Genomic DNA, 15,481 nt, shown 5'->3' on the forward strand with positions numbered 1-15,481 from the left:
ATGGAGTGACACTCCCACATTGCCGCACAAACCTGCAGTGTTTTGCAACAACACATTTGGTCTGAATGTAGCCATTTTGCTGATTTGTGCATGACAGTCTCACATTTTTGACATATTTTCAGTGTTGTATGAGAGTCTTGAAGGGTTGTCCAGTTACATAAGGGAGATTTCAACTACTACCCCTTGTAACTCTGTTGTAAGGGGCCATGGGACACTAGAAAATGAGGGGTAGAGGTAAAAACTGGAATGGGATTGAGTTTAGGAATTGAGACTAAACTAAACAAATAGCCAACATTAAATGTCTCTCTTTGCTTGGATGCAAAGATTCAGCTCCTACATCCCAACTTCCTGGGTCTCCAGAGACGGGTCCTTGAACTTTTGAAGTTTAGTTTGTCCTGGTGACGCTATATTATCATAATACTCTTCATTGTGAGCTGTGTGTTAAGGCTGGGTGATCCCTCATGCCCTGTAAGGCGTAATAGATATTTGGTTTTATTAATTTATAAGTGTTTCTTATTGTGTTCCTGCAACCTGGAATAACACGCAGAACAATCTAAAGCTTACCTCGTTTTTATCCTCAGGCCGATTTAAATTTTTCATCCCATCTTATTTCACTTCCAGCTGTTCTTGTTTTAGTATTCATCTGTTTAATATTTAAATTGATTTGTCTCTTTGTTATAATATTTTACTATCATTATTGTTATTTTTCTGTATGTTTCTTCCTGTCTAGGATCTTAAGTCTACCATCAATTTTGATTGAATTTGTCCAATTAGTAAAGCCCTTTAAATCTTTTTAAATCAACTCACGTCAGAAACCTTGTCTTGCATTTCTGAATGAACATTACCCATTAGAGGTACCAACAAGATAAAAAAGCATGCTGTTGGCAACAGCACCTTATGTCTTTTTCAGCTCTATTCTTGAAGAACTAGCCAGCTCTCCTTCACAGGGCTTTGTATTCAGGTGTCATATCAATGTATTGCTTTAAAAGCTTCCATCCAAAACACACTGCAGGCACTCCTCACTGTTTTGACAAAACAAGAGAGAAAACATTCATTTATATATTTACAATATAGGTTTGGGAGTAGCGATGACTGTTGGTTGCAGAGGGCCTGAATCTGACTCAAAATGACAGCGCACCAACATCACTCACTTCTCGGTCATGTCAAGGAGGGGTCGTCAGAAACGTCAGTCTGACCTCAAGGAGGTTTGCACACAATGAACATGAAGGGGAAAAGAATATGTGGAAAACAGTGTCCTAGTCACAAACAGTATAAGAGGATTCGAGGGAGCATTCTGAACAACTATAAATATAGATTTGCATTTCAGTGTATCAGCTCAGGACTCACCCGTAGTTTAAGAATCACCTGCTGCTGTACTCTGGCATTGAAGACAGACAATGAAATATTATGAGCCTTATCCTTATCATACTTTAATAGTGGACTTTTTAAATTATTATCAGTTAAATAAATGTATTTTTGTGACAATGCTGAGGTTAAGATCTGATTAGGTTTTAGACACAAAAAAACGCGTTTCATTTTCAGGAAAGATCAAGATTTGGGATAAAATTATCACTGCCACAAGATCCTTCGTGTGTCTGGGATTAACATCTAAATACGACCCCTCGGTGGCTGAGGTGCAACAGACCTGCTCATTTACTCAAGTACTGTTCTTAAGTATAATTTTCAGGTAATTTACTTGAGTATTTTCTATTTTCGGCTACTTTTTACTTCCTCTCCACTACATTTATTTGATACATTTAGCACAGGAAATAGTGACCCAAAATGGGCTACTTCTTTGTCGCCCGAGGAGAAAGTCCCCAGACTCCCTTTAAAAAATTGCTCAATTTTGTAAGTTGCTGAGTTAGGAGGCACTTTATAAACTTTGTGAAATGCTGTTTACAACAAATTCTGAACTATTTGGGCATTTATGTAAATTCGGGAAATGTTATACATGAAGATATTTCTTCTTTCGTGAAAAAACATTGTGTGTGCTGACCCAGTGATGTACGTGTTTATTTGCATATAGAGCGGGGAAATTCGATTCCTCATAATTATTATGAATATTATATTTCATTTCTGACCCTAAAAAACACCCTTTCACCACCCAAATACATCCAATAACAAAACAACAACATTTTCAGGGGACGATGAATTATGCATATGTTGTATACAAGGAGAATATATTCATGCACATTTGCAGATACTCCTTTCTTGCTTGCCTGCCTACTTCAGCAGTCACGTGTTGCATGCTTGCATATGACCCCTGACCTTTACATTAGTATGTGAAAGTCAGTACATTTAGCATGTCCACAGGCGGTCGGGCAGGCAGGCAGTCAGACAGGCTGTCAACTCCCATCAGTGGCTGCTCATGTGTGATTTAACAGCTGGATGTGGAACCAGGGGGGTTAAGAAGAAAGGAGTGGGGGAAGACAAGCCGGATGTCGGGTACATGCAGGGAATGGCCATCTGTCACTCATCCAGAGCCCTTCCCGGGCTTCCCACTGGCCTTGAAGTCGCACAGCACACCAGGATGGTGGCGACGGGCTGATGAGGAGACATGAAGTTGCGGGCGAACAGGTTAACAGAGGTCCAGATTTAGCAGGAGTGCTCAGTCACCTCCCCGCTGGAGCCTGCTGACTTTCATAAATCACACAGAGTCCCTCATTCACCGCCTGATCCTGCAGCGCCGTCATCATAACACCTTCTGAGGCTGAAGTAAAGTGTGCAGTGTGTGTTTATGTGTGTGTAGTTTACATGGTTATAACTACAGGCAGTGTGATTAAACCCTTTACTCTGTCTCTCCTCTCTGTTTGACAAGGTTTCACTCTGACATCTGAGGTCCTATGACTCAAACCAGAGTCACAGCTGAAATGACATAAGATTTGACTCAAAGAAATATACTGTAATTGTATTGTCTTACGTGAAGAGGGTTTGTTTTAGTAGAGGAATTAACCAAAGTTAGTGACTTCATGCCATTTATGGTAGAGTTAATTTGTGGTTGTCAGCTTGATAACCCTTCAGACAGATGAAAAACAGGATGACAAATACCTGTGGCAGCTCTTAAATTCTACTAAAAGTGACATCAACGTGACTGCCAGATACGGCTGCCTTTCTATGTCCTTCTCTCTGCTTCTTGTTTTGTCTGTCTGTCATACTAGTGTCCTGCTTGTCTGCCATCGATGGAAACGTAAATTCGACTTCAACATGATGTACAGCTTCTTTGTCCAGCAGAAGCAACTACCAACATATTATTAAGTGGATCTTTTAAATAAATACACACAATATACACAATATCATCAACATGGGAAAAAGATCATCTCAAATTATTTTCGTGTTTCAAACAGGTCTGGCATGGTGCTCATTTCACCCCTTTCTCCCTAATTTTTCATTTCAACTTAAAGGTTTTAGCGATTCTGTTTAAGAGGAAACATAAATGCCAAGTGAATTATTTTTTTCCAGTGCAGGGGTGTTTTGACCCTTGACACAATGTCGGTAAACATCTGTGGCCCTTAATTTAGCGTCCCATTCCGTTGGCACTAGTTGGCCCTTGTCCCCGGCTTTTTGTAGCAGCATGTAGAATTGGAAATATGTTAAACTGCTCCAAGAATTTAAGAAAAGTGTAAAAGTGTGAGGCTGTAAAGACCGTTACTCACAGTATTCATCATTTCAAGTCAAAAGACTCAAGAACTCATGTTTATAAGCTCTGAGGCAGACTAAAAATAAAAATGAGAAATTTTAATTTGAAGTTGAAATAAATAAACCTTTTCGATATTAAAGTTTGAATTAGGTGATTTTACAGTGTGCCTGAGGTTTACACAGCGTGTTTCTTTGATAAATATGAAAAATGAAGCCGCTAGCACGTCCTCTGTGTAAACTGAAAATGAAATCAGCAGGAAGGACACATCACTCTCTATTGATTGATTAAGGAAGAAAATAACTCCCTGAGACTGCAAGTGATCATTAACATAATGATGGACTGAATAATAAAGCAAAATGTTAATTCAGTGCGATTACCAGGCTGAGAAAGACCATTTTAGTGAAGTGCACTAAAATAAAAGGATATAAAGGAAGTAAAGGAGTCAAATATGTAGAGCCGACCTTTAAATTATTCATCGAGCTGTTTGTTCCAAATGTCAATAAAAAACGACCAGATTAACCAGAAAGAGCTCACAGATATTGCAGCATGTGCAGTGCATTTAAACAGCTCATTTGCATGCAGCACTGAGAGCACACTCTCATGTCTGACTGTTGAAACCTGTGACGAATCTGAGTGTGTATGTGTATGAAATGTGTATTTATGATTACAGTAACACACACACACACACGCACACAAAGGACACTGTAGGATAACTTTTGAGCCTATAATTGAAGGAACCATTATAAAATGCTCTCTAAAGCTTAGTGCTATCAGAGTTCAAGTTCAACTCCTTCTTTAAGCCACAAGATATCTGCTCTTTGTTGTGTGTGAGGTGAAGTCTTTTTCACGAGCTCTGTAATTCCCAGAAGAAATGAGAATAATTGACTGTTTTGTAAGCCATGCAAAGGAGAAGGAATTAAAGCAATATCCCTTTACATAATGTCTCGGCACTCTCGGATCACACACGCTAATAATCCTAATTTGAGTGAGAGGGAATCCCCAATGAGACGACTTCTTTGAAGCTAATAGTAACAATTTTGCCCTTTTGTTTCCACTAAGGAGCTTTAAACTACATTCATGAAAATTCTTACATTTTCAATGAATCTGATGAGTGCTTCTAATGGGAAAGATGTTGCTTGTAGATGAGCAGCAGACAGCTGTTTTAGTGTAAAAGCTTTGATAAATCCACTACCTGCTCAGCACCAAAACAGCAAACAACTCGCTGGTGAGCATAGTTGAGCATGTAGCAGCTAAGGAGACAAATATGTCCCTCAGTTAACCCCCTGCTGAACATCGTGTGGGTCTTACCCATTGAGGCACGGTCTCCACAAGACCTCTGAGGGTGCATTGTGGTATGTAGCACCAAGATTTTAGCAACAGATCCTTTTTTGCTCATATGGAAGGAGGCCAAGTCAACACCCTGATCTTTGTCATGTTCCTCAAACCACTTTTTCAGTGTGGCAGGGCGCTTTATCCTGCTGAAAGGTGACTAACGTTGCCATAGAGGGATGTACTTGGTCTGTAACAATGTTTAGGGAGGTTGTATGTGTCAAAGTAACATCGACATGAAGGCCAGGCTTGCCTTCATGCCTATGTCGCTCAGATCCAGGTATTCGCTTGTTAAAGCTATATGATATTCACACTGAATAAAAAATTAAACCCAAGTTTATATGCAAGGCTGCACCTTATCTTCATATGGAAATATGAGATGTCTTTTCTATTATTTAGACATATTTCTCAATACATTTGGTATCTTTGGAAGGTTTTCACTTGCATATAAAATAAAATTCTGTAGATTAGATGCACAGAACACTTCAGCATCTCTTGTAATTACACGTGACACAACAGTGTAAAGCCAGTATAACGCAAAGGGACTCTATTAACGTCTATCAATGTAGCCATTAAGCTCCTGACTGCTGTGCTCAGCCAGTTGGAGATGAGAGGGGATACTTCTGCTGCCACGTAGGTAGCACTAACAGGTAACACTTATCCACAATGGATGCAGTCTCACTGATTTTCTCTCTCTATCCTGCTGGTTTAATTATTGCAACCCAGAGGATTATGTCTGTGGTAGTGGAAAAATTTAAACTCAGCAGGGAGTTTGAACAAGATTAAACCCCTGACAGAGTTCTCTAAAATCAGTCACCCTGGATGCGATGTAATGAACTTTTCTGATTACTCTGCAAAGCGTGACTCACCCCAAAGTATAGAGGAAATGATAAGTGTCCACTTTCAATAAATGACATGTCAAACGTCAGACGAATCAACGCAGATTTTCTAACCAGGCTGCATACACGTGAAATCCTCAGCAGAGGAGAAAACTCCACGTGTGATGCCCATTAAAGCACATTCATCTTCTGCCACCAGGCCACATCAAAGAGATTCTAATATTGACTTTAAGACACTCAGCGCTTCATGCCGTCACAGCTCCTCATGTATTAGCATAAATATCACCCAAGGCGATTCATCCGCTGATGTCAATGAGATGGTACTCAGCACATCCACGAAAACGTGAGACCAGCATCTTTGAAGATTAAGGAATTCATAGGGACTTTTTTAAGTGAGGTGGTGCGTTCAGTAAAATGTGCATTAAGACAGAATACAAGTTTTTAATTCGCTTCTGCGATCTAAAATGTTTCAAAGAGTTCAAAAGTTCAACATTTTGGGAAATTGTTTACTTGCCGTCTTGCAAAGAATTATAGGAGACAGTGGATACCATTCTCATGTCTGTATGGTAAACATGAAGCTATAGACCGCATCAAGTTTGTTTAGCTTAGCATAAACTATAAACAGGAGAGAGGCTGGCCTGGCTCTGTCACTACCTCCAGCTACCAGAACCTCTTCAGCTCTATTCCTATATGTTATATTTTAGTTGTTTAATCCAAGCCAAGATGGCTGCTGGCTCCAACTACAAAAGCACTGTGCAAACCTGGGTGGTATTGAACTTTTCATCTAATTCCTGCCAAGAAAGTATACTTTCCCAAACCATTGCTCGAAGTTTATAAAATCTGAAAACTGGCACCGAACCTCGGCTGGCTTGCTGACAATAAAAACAAAATTATATCTGAAACTGAACAACAATCATAAAAAGGCAGGGGGAAAAAACAAACAAGCAGATTTTCTGTAATGTTGGGTTGTTGTTTTTTTTTTTGTTTTTTTAAATATTAAAATGTTTTTAAAGAATTATCAGTCCAGTTATGTCACCCTCATCATTCTGTACTTCTGTAAATGAACAGAAACACAGTTCAGTACGCTTCTGCTAATAAAAATGTTTACAGTAAAATGTGCAAGGAAGTCCATCCCCTGAACCAGAGGAAGGGTTTAAATGTGTTATGTTAGTAAAACCAGCAAACAGCACAGTACAGTAAACAGTAAATTAAAACTCCTCACTTCAAAGGTGGAAAATAAAATCCTGGATGTCATCATTTGGGTTAAAACAAGAAAAATTTGGATCCACTATTTGAGAATTTATATGTATATAATATATATCTTTTCTGGGGATAGCCAACATTGGCCAATAATATATATTGCATTGCCAGAAAAGATTATATATTATGATGGGTAATCTATGTTATTGCTGGTTATTCTTAGCCGATGAATATATACATAGGTGGTCTGCATCTTTAAAGTTAGTTTCCAATCTGCCGATAAACACCTGACAATAAACAGAAGAAGACAACAACAACAACAAAACAACAAGACAACAACAAGCACAGCACGTGGTTGTCACACTCATTAGGTCAAACTGCTGCACCTTGGTAGAGCCATGCTGTTGCCTGTATGGACCTTTTTTACAGTTTCCGAGGAAGACAATTCAACTGCATTTTGCAATAAATGTTCCACTAGGAGTGGAGTTGAAAAGCTTTTATCGGTCATCTTATTGGTATCGGCTATGAGAAACTTTCAGCCAATAAAGTTGGCTGAAAAAAATCCATATCGTGCAACCATTATCTTTTTACAGCCTTCACAGAATCAACATGCAGTACATAACAAACATTAGAAAAATTGGATTTTCAACTCTGACAATGAAAAACACTTTGAGTAAACAGCACACAGAGAAGTGAAGTCACTGACTGCAATTTGAAGCTCGACTCCAGATTCACTGTGGCAACCCCTGTTTTCTGCGTGTGTGTCTGTCACCAGCACTTCAGGAGGTGAAGGGTGCACTGACGCTAAATGGTGATTGTGCATATATTAGCATTGCCTAATCATGCCTCTTAGTGCCTGTCTACTATCACCTGGAGCATTAGCACTCAAACACACACACACACTCTCTCTCTCTCTCTCTCTCCTACTTGCCAGCGACTGAAAACAAGAACATTTAATGTATGCAACCATCTGAATGGAGCTGAGAACAATGAAGCTGCGGTTAAGCGTTTAAGCCTCATCTTCATTTGTCAACATCGTCTCTTAACTGAGAACAAGATCCAATCACTCATTCCTCGCACGTCGCATCCATCTCTCTCTCTCTCTCTCTCTCTCTCTGTCTGTTTGTTGTTGCATTTATCTGTCTTCATGCTCTGTTCAGATCATATTTTTTTCACCTGACTCGGCTCTGTCAAAAGCTGCCTTTTGCATTCAAGTTGTCATTTTCATTAGGAAACTATTATTCATTGTAGCAGTCAACACTCTTTGTCTTCTGAATATATGTTTCCTGGTAAGCACCACTGGCACCAAAACCTTCAAGTATTTGATGAAACCTGATGAAATGAGTCACCAGGAAATGCGTCTGCTTAAGGGCTGGTGGATATCCCAGCATGCATCGGGTGAGAGACAGGGTACACCGGACAAAATAACTGGCGGCCAACACCAAGCACAATTTCAGACGGAGTAAATCTAATCTGACAGTTAATCTAAGTCAATATATCTAAAGCAGAACAATCATCTGCCCTGTCTGCTGACTGTTAACAGAATACCACTGAAGTAATAAACCGTGAATAATTGAACTGCACTTATTTTAATTAGTTGCAAACAGTTTGAGAGGGTCCTTTGTATGACTAGCCAAACATTAGTACCAAATAATTTATTTATTTAGTTTAGAAGATTGGGAAAGACCTGAGACGTGTATAAATTGATTTTTTTTTTTTTTTTTATGTGGCACACTTAGATGAAAATTTAATGATTCCCTTCAGGAAACTGGGCTGTTGCTGCAGCAAATGATTGCAGGGAGGAACATATATGGTGTAAATAAGAACTGTGTGGATGGGATGAAAATAAAATGTAATTTCAATCACAGCATGCACAAAAATAACAGCAATCGATGTGATGAGACACAAAACAGGATGAAAATATGCTTGATATTATAGGTAAAATGTTTCCTGAAATGCCTAATTTTGTGCAGATAATTTATGTAATGCACACTTTTTCGCCACATGAGCTGTATGACTCTATGGACAACAATGTTGGTCAGTCTGTCCACCACTTTGGTCCAAACTGAAATGTCAACAACTGTTGGGTGGGTTGCCATGATATTTTGCACAGTCATGTCCCACGTCTCATTAAAGACGGGAATCTAATAACATGCTTTGCCGTTGTGGCTCCCACCCTCAGTCTGTTGATATTTTCAGGAGCACTTTGTCCTGTTGCCTTTTACATATTTTGCGTGTTTTAACTCTTTATTTTTCCACAATGTTTGCATTGTACAGCACCTTGTACCTCGTTTTTTTTGTAAAACATTACTAGCTAAAACATGTTGAACAAATTCACGATTGTTAGCATTAGATTTTTCATACAGAACCTCCTCCACCTGACACCTCTTTAAAGCAGGAAATCTATTAGTTAATGCACTGTGGTCGGCTCATAGTCTTGTTCTTAAATATCTGTCAGATTCTAAAGTTCTGGAGGCTAAAAGCACAAATAGCATCAAAGACAAATAACCGCTCTCATTTCATGGCACCGCTGAGAATTTGCTGTTTTCTCTGACTTCTGTGCCTTTACTCACTCGCACACAAACAAAGAGGAGAGGGAACAGTACATACATTGAATTCGAACAATAATTAGGTAGAAGATTCGGCTTCATGCGTTCAGCCAGCTGTATAAACCAGTGAGCATGAAGTGATTATACCACAGAACTGGTAAACTGTATTGAGTCTGTGGAGGCAGCGGACCTAACAGCAGAAGTCAGCAGCACTGCTTTACTTCGCACAGACGAAAGCAGAAGGGCAGAAAAACAAGCTGACCCAACCCCATCAGAGGAAGTGTGGACCTTTGGCTGCCTCATCTCACCCATGCATACTGACAACAGCCTGCATGGAGATTATCCATGCACAGCATGACGCGGCTGGAAAAGGTCAGCAACTATGATTAGTTTCTCACACTTCTTGGCCAAAGCACCTGCCACTGATGAGGCCGGACATATTAGCCCGCACACAGACGCATACAGCAGGGTAGGAATTAGACCAGCAGCCAGTGCTGTGGATGCCTTGTTTTGCACTGGAAAGAAAGTTGCAGATTTCTGTAACCTATTTTTTCCCTGATACTTCACAGCAAACTAACAGTGTTATGAGCTGGTGTTTAATTCAGGGTGTATGTGATCCACCAACCAGCACTTATTTTAGTGAGAGAGCTTAAATTGTAGCCTCTCATTTTCATGGTGTCCTCCTAACCAAAGGAGGCTGGTAGAGAGTTCAGGCCCCAAAAAAATCCCCAAACTGTAAAGCCTGTCCGGAAATGAAGCTCAGCGTAAGTTCACTCAGGAAGACTATCTTTTCATTCACCTCTCTCGCTGCTCCCTCCGTTCATCTGACATGGGCGTTTCATGTACTCCCTCTCCATTTAACCGACCAGATTCTGCCAACACTATCAGCCAATCATGCCTCTGCTGTCAAACTTAAAATCGCTCTCCTCTCAGCTCTCAGCTGTCATTTCAGGCATTTGTGCTACCCTCCTCCACCCCATCCTCTTTCAGCCTGTCATATCCAGCGGCAGGTTCTGCTCACCAGAATCAACCCCCCTGTCGTCATATCTCCAGGATCTTTCTTCCTCCATCAACACCACCAGTGTCTACACTCCATGGGGAGGGTTTCCTTTTCTACGCACAGCTTCATCACCTCCCCAAATGTTACTACACGATGGAGACTAACTGCCAAACTTTCTCTTTTTTTTTTTGTACACATGGCAATAAATCTTCACTCAAAACACTTAATGTCTTAGACTCTAATAATGTGAGTTTGTATTGTCACTACTGGTTTTGGCCTTGGTGCCCTACATTTTGTCCAGGATGACCCAATAAATTTGTATTTATCGGATGCCAAAGTGGCCTTCACAGAGTCATGCTGTTTCTCATCTACTGGTAGATCTTCCACAAGCACACAGAACTGACCCCTTGTTTGCAGCAAATGCGCTGAACATGAAATGTGAAGCTAATGGATGTTAAGGGGCTTACAGGGATTTGTATTTGGTTTAGAAAGTTAGATATAGTTTCTCTTTAATTATGCATGTAAGAACGCATCTCGGCTCAAGACAGCACAACTAGCTCTTCAATTTTTATGCAAGCTTCTTTTGAAACCACCATCCTCTCTGGGGCTCCTCTCCCCCTCTCTCTCTCTCTCTCTCTCTGTCTCGTAGAGCTCTTCTTTGGTGAGTCAGCCAGCACGAAGAGCCAGACATCAATACTTGATCAGGGTCCAAGGCAGCCTGCAGCTACCCAGCTCCACCAGCTGGTCGGGGCAGCTTCACCGTGGAGCGGTAGCAGAGACGGCAGGATGGAAAAGACCGGAACAGGCACTGCTCACAGGCTCCAGCAGGCTCGCAGTGTCCAGAGAGCCAGCAGGATGCGCTTGGCGGTGCACAGTCAGCCTCAGGTGGCATAGAGAGGGCATGACAGGGGTCCATCTTAAAATATCCCAAACACAGAAAGCGAAAATAAAAACACTGCCTATCAGGCAGCTGAGGGATGTGCTTGTGTTTGTAGAGAAGGTGTTGTTTGTTTGTCGAGTCCCGCTGGGTCCTAAATGTGTTAAGTCCCATGGGAGACATTATGAGGCAGCCCAGCATCTGCCACAGACACACGCCTCCTCCATTTTTCTCCGTCTCACCACCGAGCAAAGCCACAGTTCATCTCGAGGAGACATTCAGACCCGTCACACTGTGACATCCTCGGAGAGAGCTTTGTCTTGAGGCAGCGGCCAGATGAAACTCTGAAGATGGCCTCCATTCTCATGCAAATAATTTTAAGAAAACATGAATACCATTTAAATGTTAAATCATGGATGGATTAAATCCTCACCCATCAATTACACAAGATAACGAATTACAATTCAAGACTCTGAGATAAGATAGTGGGCGAGCATGTTTACTGCCGATTTGGCAATGATTAATTTTAATTTGAAAAGCTTAGAGTGAGCCAGCAAAACAATAAACAGCTTCAATTTTGAAACTGTTTATTCAAATGAAGGAAGTATTGAGATGCTGAGATGTAGAGAAGCAAAGGAAGAAGCAAAACACTGTGAAAAGACTTAACAGCCAACGTGATTAAAAGTATCACCAGTAAAATGTGTTTTAAAAGTGCGTAAACAGAATGGTCCTGTTCAATGTTCAGTTAACGTGCATTATGTTTTTGAATTATTATTATTATGATTACTGATGCTTTTAACCAGCTCTTCATGAGTTAGGTCGAGCAAAAACAAAGGTTGTGAGGTGCAAATGTACCTTGAGAGAAGATTTTCTGTTTTCTGTTGTTATCAAGGTCAGAAATAGACTTCAAAGCTCAAACAATGACCAGTTTATATACCGTTTCCTGGTTTAATATACAAGAAAGCATCACATTTTATAAATATATATATATAATATATTTGATTGTTGTAAATCTCCATGGACTAACTGAAAACACAGAGACAACTGTATAGAAGAGACTCACTATCTCTAGCGATCGATGGCAGCGTCGTGAAAATTAAGAAAACAATTATAAGATGAAAAATTAGTACATGCCCTGGAGTGCAGGATGAGTCATCATTATTTTTTTAATCCTTTTTCATGAAGTGACAAACTCTTAAATACCATTAAGAAAAGCTACTTTAAATGTATCTAAGTGGAGCTGAATACTGAGCTGTGTGTCTGTGTTTATTCAGACACGAGTGAATCTTCTGCCTGTGACTATTCACTGTTGTTAAACGTCTGGCTCAGACTCATGGAACAAAATCAAAAAATTGCTGTAAAAATTGAAACAGAAAGCTGAGGCTTGTCTGTGCCACCAACTGAGTTAGTGTTCTCATACTGTCATTTTCTAAGAATCATTTGCAAATCTTATTATGAGCTCACTACATGAGCATCCCACAGAGAGTCATTTGTGAGGCAGTCCATGACAGCAAACACAGGCACTCGCCATTTGGAAGGTCTGAGCTCATTGTAGAGTTCACCAGTCGGCAAAGCTGTACACCAGAACGCACATGCCCAAGCCCAATTAGCCCTGAGTGTGGTGAATTATCTCCTAAACTGCATCCAAATTTAAATAGAGTGGCAGGCTTGGCAGAGCGGACGGTGTTTGTGCAGCAAACATCCAAATGTGCGATCATCCAAGGATTAATACGGCACACAGATCTGAAAATTTCACTTGGAGCTTGAAGCTGTGATGAGCAGACAGTTTGGGTGTCAGTGTGTCAATATGACTACAGGGCACAAAGGAAAGACTGAGCCAAAAATGTAATGGCTACTTGTAATCTCCCACAAAGCCAGAGGGAGCACAGCTGAGGAAATACATTTGTATTTCTCCATCAAACCCCCCGATACTTGTTTAGTTGGCACTTTTTGTCCTGATGGTCATCTTTGGCTTTTCCTCACTCTCAGTTCTGTCTCTTTACTCCTCAGCAACAAAACATCACTCTTCATTCAAATGAGTTCCTGTTCTCATTAAAGGGTCGGTTCTTCACAGAATTACTGAACCATATTTTCTCACTTATCTCTCACGATTAGAAGCCAAACAGATGCTTTAGGCTTTGTTTTCCCAGGTTTGAGATTCAGCAACATGACGCCCTCCCAGACCAAATGCCCTGGTTTCTCTGGTTTAAGGATGCCGTTTGGATGAGAAGATGAGCAGCAGAATATATTACAGTATTGTAAATGTCTGGTAAATGTTTTCTATTGATCACTGCTAATAAAAAAGGGTGAGGGGTGATAAAACGCTTATCTTTATCAAACCTTATTCCCTTATCTCTCAACATTTGTAAGTCACTAATAGCTGAAATAACTTAAACTGACAGACATTGAATCGCCTTTTGTTGCTAATAAAAAAGAGAGAGGAGTGATAAAATGTTTAATAAGCGTTGAAATCTAACAAATCGCAATCCAATCCTCTTCTGCAGTCCTCCCTGAGTACAACTCTCACTGAAATGATCCTTTCTTCTGAGAAAATTGTCCCTATAAAAACTGTTCACACTGACTTTCATTCACCTCTATTGTACTGGAGGAACAGCAGAAACCAAATCCAAACTACCTGCGTGGCTAAAAGTGAGAGGAGATTTTTTTTTTTTTTTTTACTAACCCTTTCTGCAGATAATGTATACTGGAAACCCTCCTTTTTATGTCATCCCTGACCCCTTTCTTTAGGATCTGTTCTCAACACTCCTTCATGTGATGGACCCTTGGGAGACTTCAAAAAACCCTCTCCATATCCCATGAGTCCCTGGGCTCAGCTTGCAAGAGCAACCCCCTGTTAGAGCAGGAATCCCCTGAGAAACATCCTACTCACTGGGACAGTTTGCTCCGAGTGGACTCTGCATTGCCAAACATGTATGAGCAGTATACAGCACTGTAACAAAAAACACATTGCTGATTGACAGTAAATGGTGTTGGTGCTGTTGTTTACACGGTTTAAAGAAGCACTGCTCAGCAGCAAGCAATACGGCTCGACGCTGCACGCATAAAGCCACACATCCACTCAAACACACAAGCAGAAACAGAAAACTCCTGTCAAAGTGACATACAGGCAGAGCTGCTCTCTGCTTCACTGGCTGCTGTGCACCTGAGTCTCTAGTCTCTCGCCTGGATGCTTCGGTGGAGAGATGGATCTTCCAGGAAAAGGCTGCAACAAAATCAGATCGCTCATCCCTCTGAGGGGGGAAGTAGGCCTGATCTCCTTTTATTACCTCTCTAACACTGCCCACCTATGGACATGAACACACAAGACACAGCGACCCTGTCGCGCAGGCTCTCATCCAAAACTCAAACAAAGGAAACGCTTTTTTCCCCCAGGCTCCCTCTCAGCCATGCATTACAGTCAGATCAGCGACCAACAAGCTGTTTTTGATGCAAAATCTAACCGAGAGACATCACTTGTGATCTCAAAAGAAGATGCAGCTTAAAGGAACAGCACAGCAGTTTGTGTTTAAGCAATTTCTCATGTCCTGACATTTGATATGACTGCGAGTCTGTATCTTCAGGTGTGTGTCACAACCACTTAGCTCCCACCAACAAAAGCATTAAGTTGGAGGGCTGAAATATCCGTGCGGAGCAGAATGTGGAGCAGAGGATGAGCCCGAGGACGGCTGAGAGGCCTGCATGCTTTTCTCTTCTTGTTTATGTGGCGTCTCATTCATTAATGTGGCGAGCGTGAGTCACCATGAAAAACTCAAATCACTGTGGGAATAAAAGCTGCATTATGTGTTTGTCTATTAAGTATGTGTGGATGTATTTTGTCAAGATAAATTATAATAATATGAATAGAGGAAGCCTGCTGGTGTATATTGATTTTGTTTTGGACCTGAATCATAGTGGAAGAATAAACTAGGAAAGACATTACGGGAAAAAATCATTTCGTATTCATCAATATGTGTGTTTGCTTCTCCATGCCAGCCACCCCTGAGACCTGGAGAAATAATAACACATAGCAACTGCTTGTTATAATGGGAG

The 15,481-nt window shown here is 40.7% G+C and overlaps 1 protein-coding gene across 5 annotated transcripts in view; it reads right to left on the reverse strand.

Moving 5' to 3' along the window:
* LOC311268005 (uncharacterized protein) overlaps nucleotides 1–15,481 on the reverse strand; it is a 107,806-nt gene that overhangs the window by 67,834 nt on the left and 24,491 nt on the right. The window contains exon 5 of one of the 5 annotated variants that reach the window (XM_084371321.1): nucleotides 1,791–2,544. The exons of 2 other annotated variants lie outside the window; for them this stretch is intronic. In XM_084371321.1, the coding sequence (XP_084227447.1) occupies nucleotides 2,470–2,544 (75 nt within the window). In that variant the 3' untranslated portion in view covers nucleotides 1,791–2,469. Of the gene's footprint in view, nucleotides 1–1,790; nucleotides 2,545–11,065; nucleotides 11,471–15,481 lie in introns of those variants that run through there. 2 more of the 5 variants (XM_084371315.1, XM_084371314.1) reach the window with 2 other exon arrangements.

Source organism: Pagrus pagrus (assembly GCF_965226575.1).
Source record: "Pagrus pagrus genome assembly, chromosome: 13".
NCBI lineage: Eukaryota > Metazoa > Chordata > Actinopteri > Spariformes > Sparidae > Pagrus > Pagrus pagrus.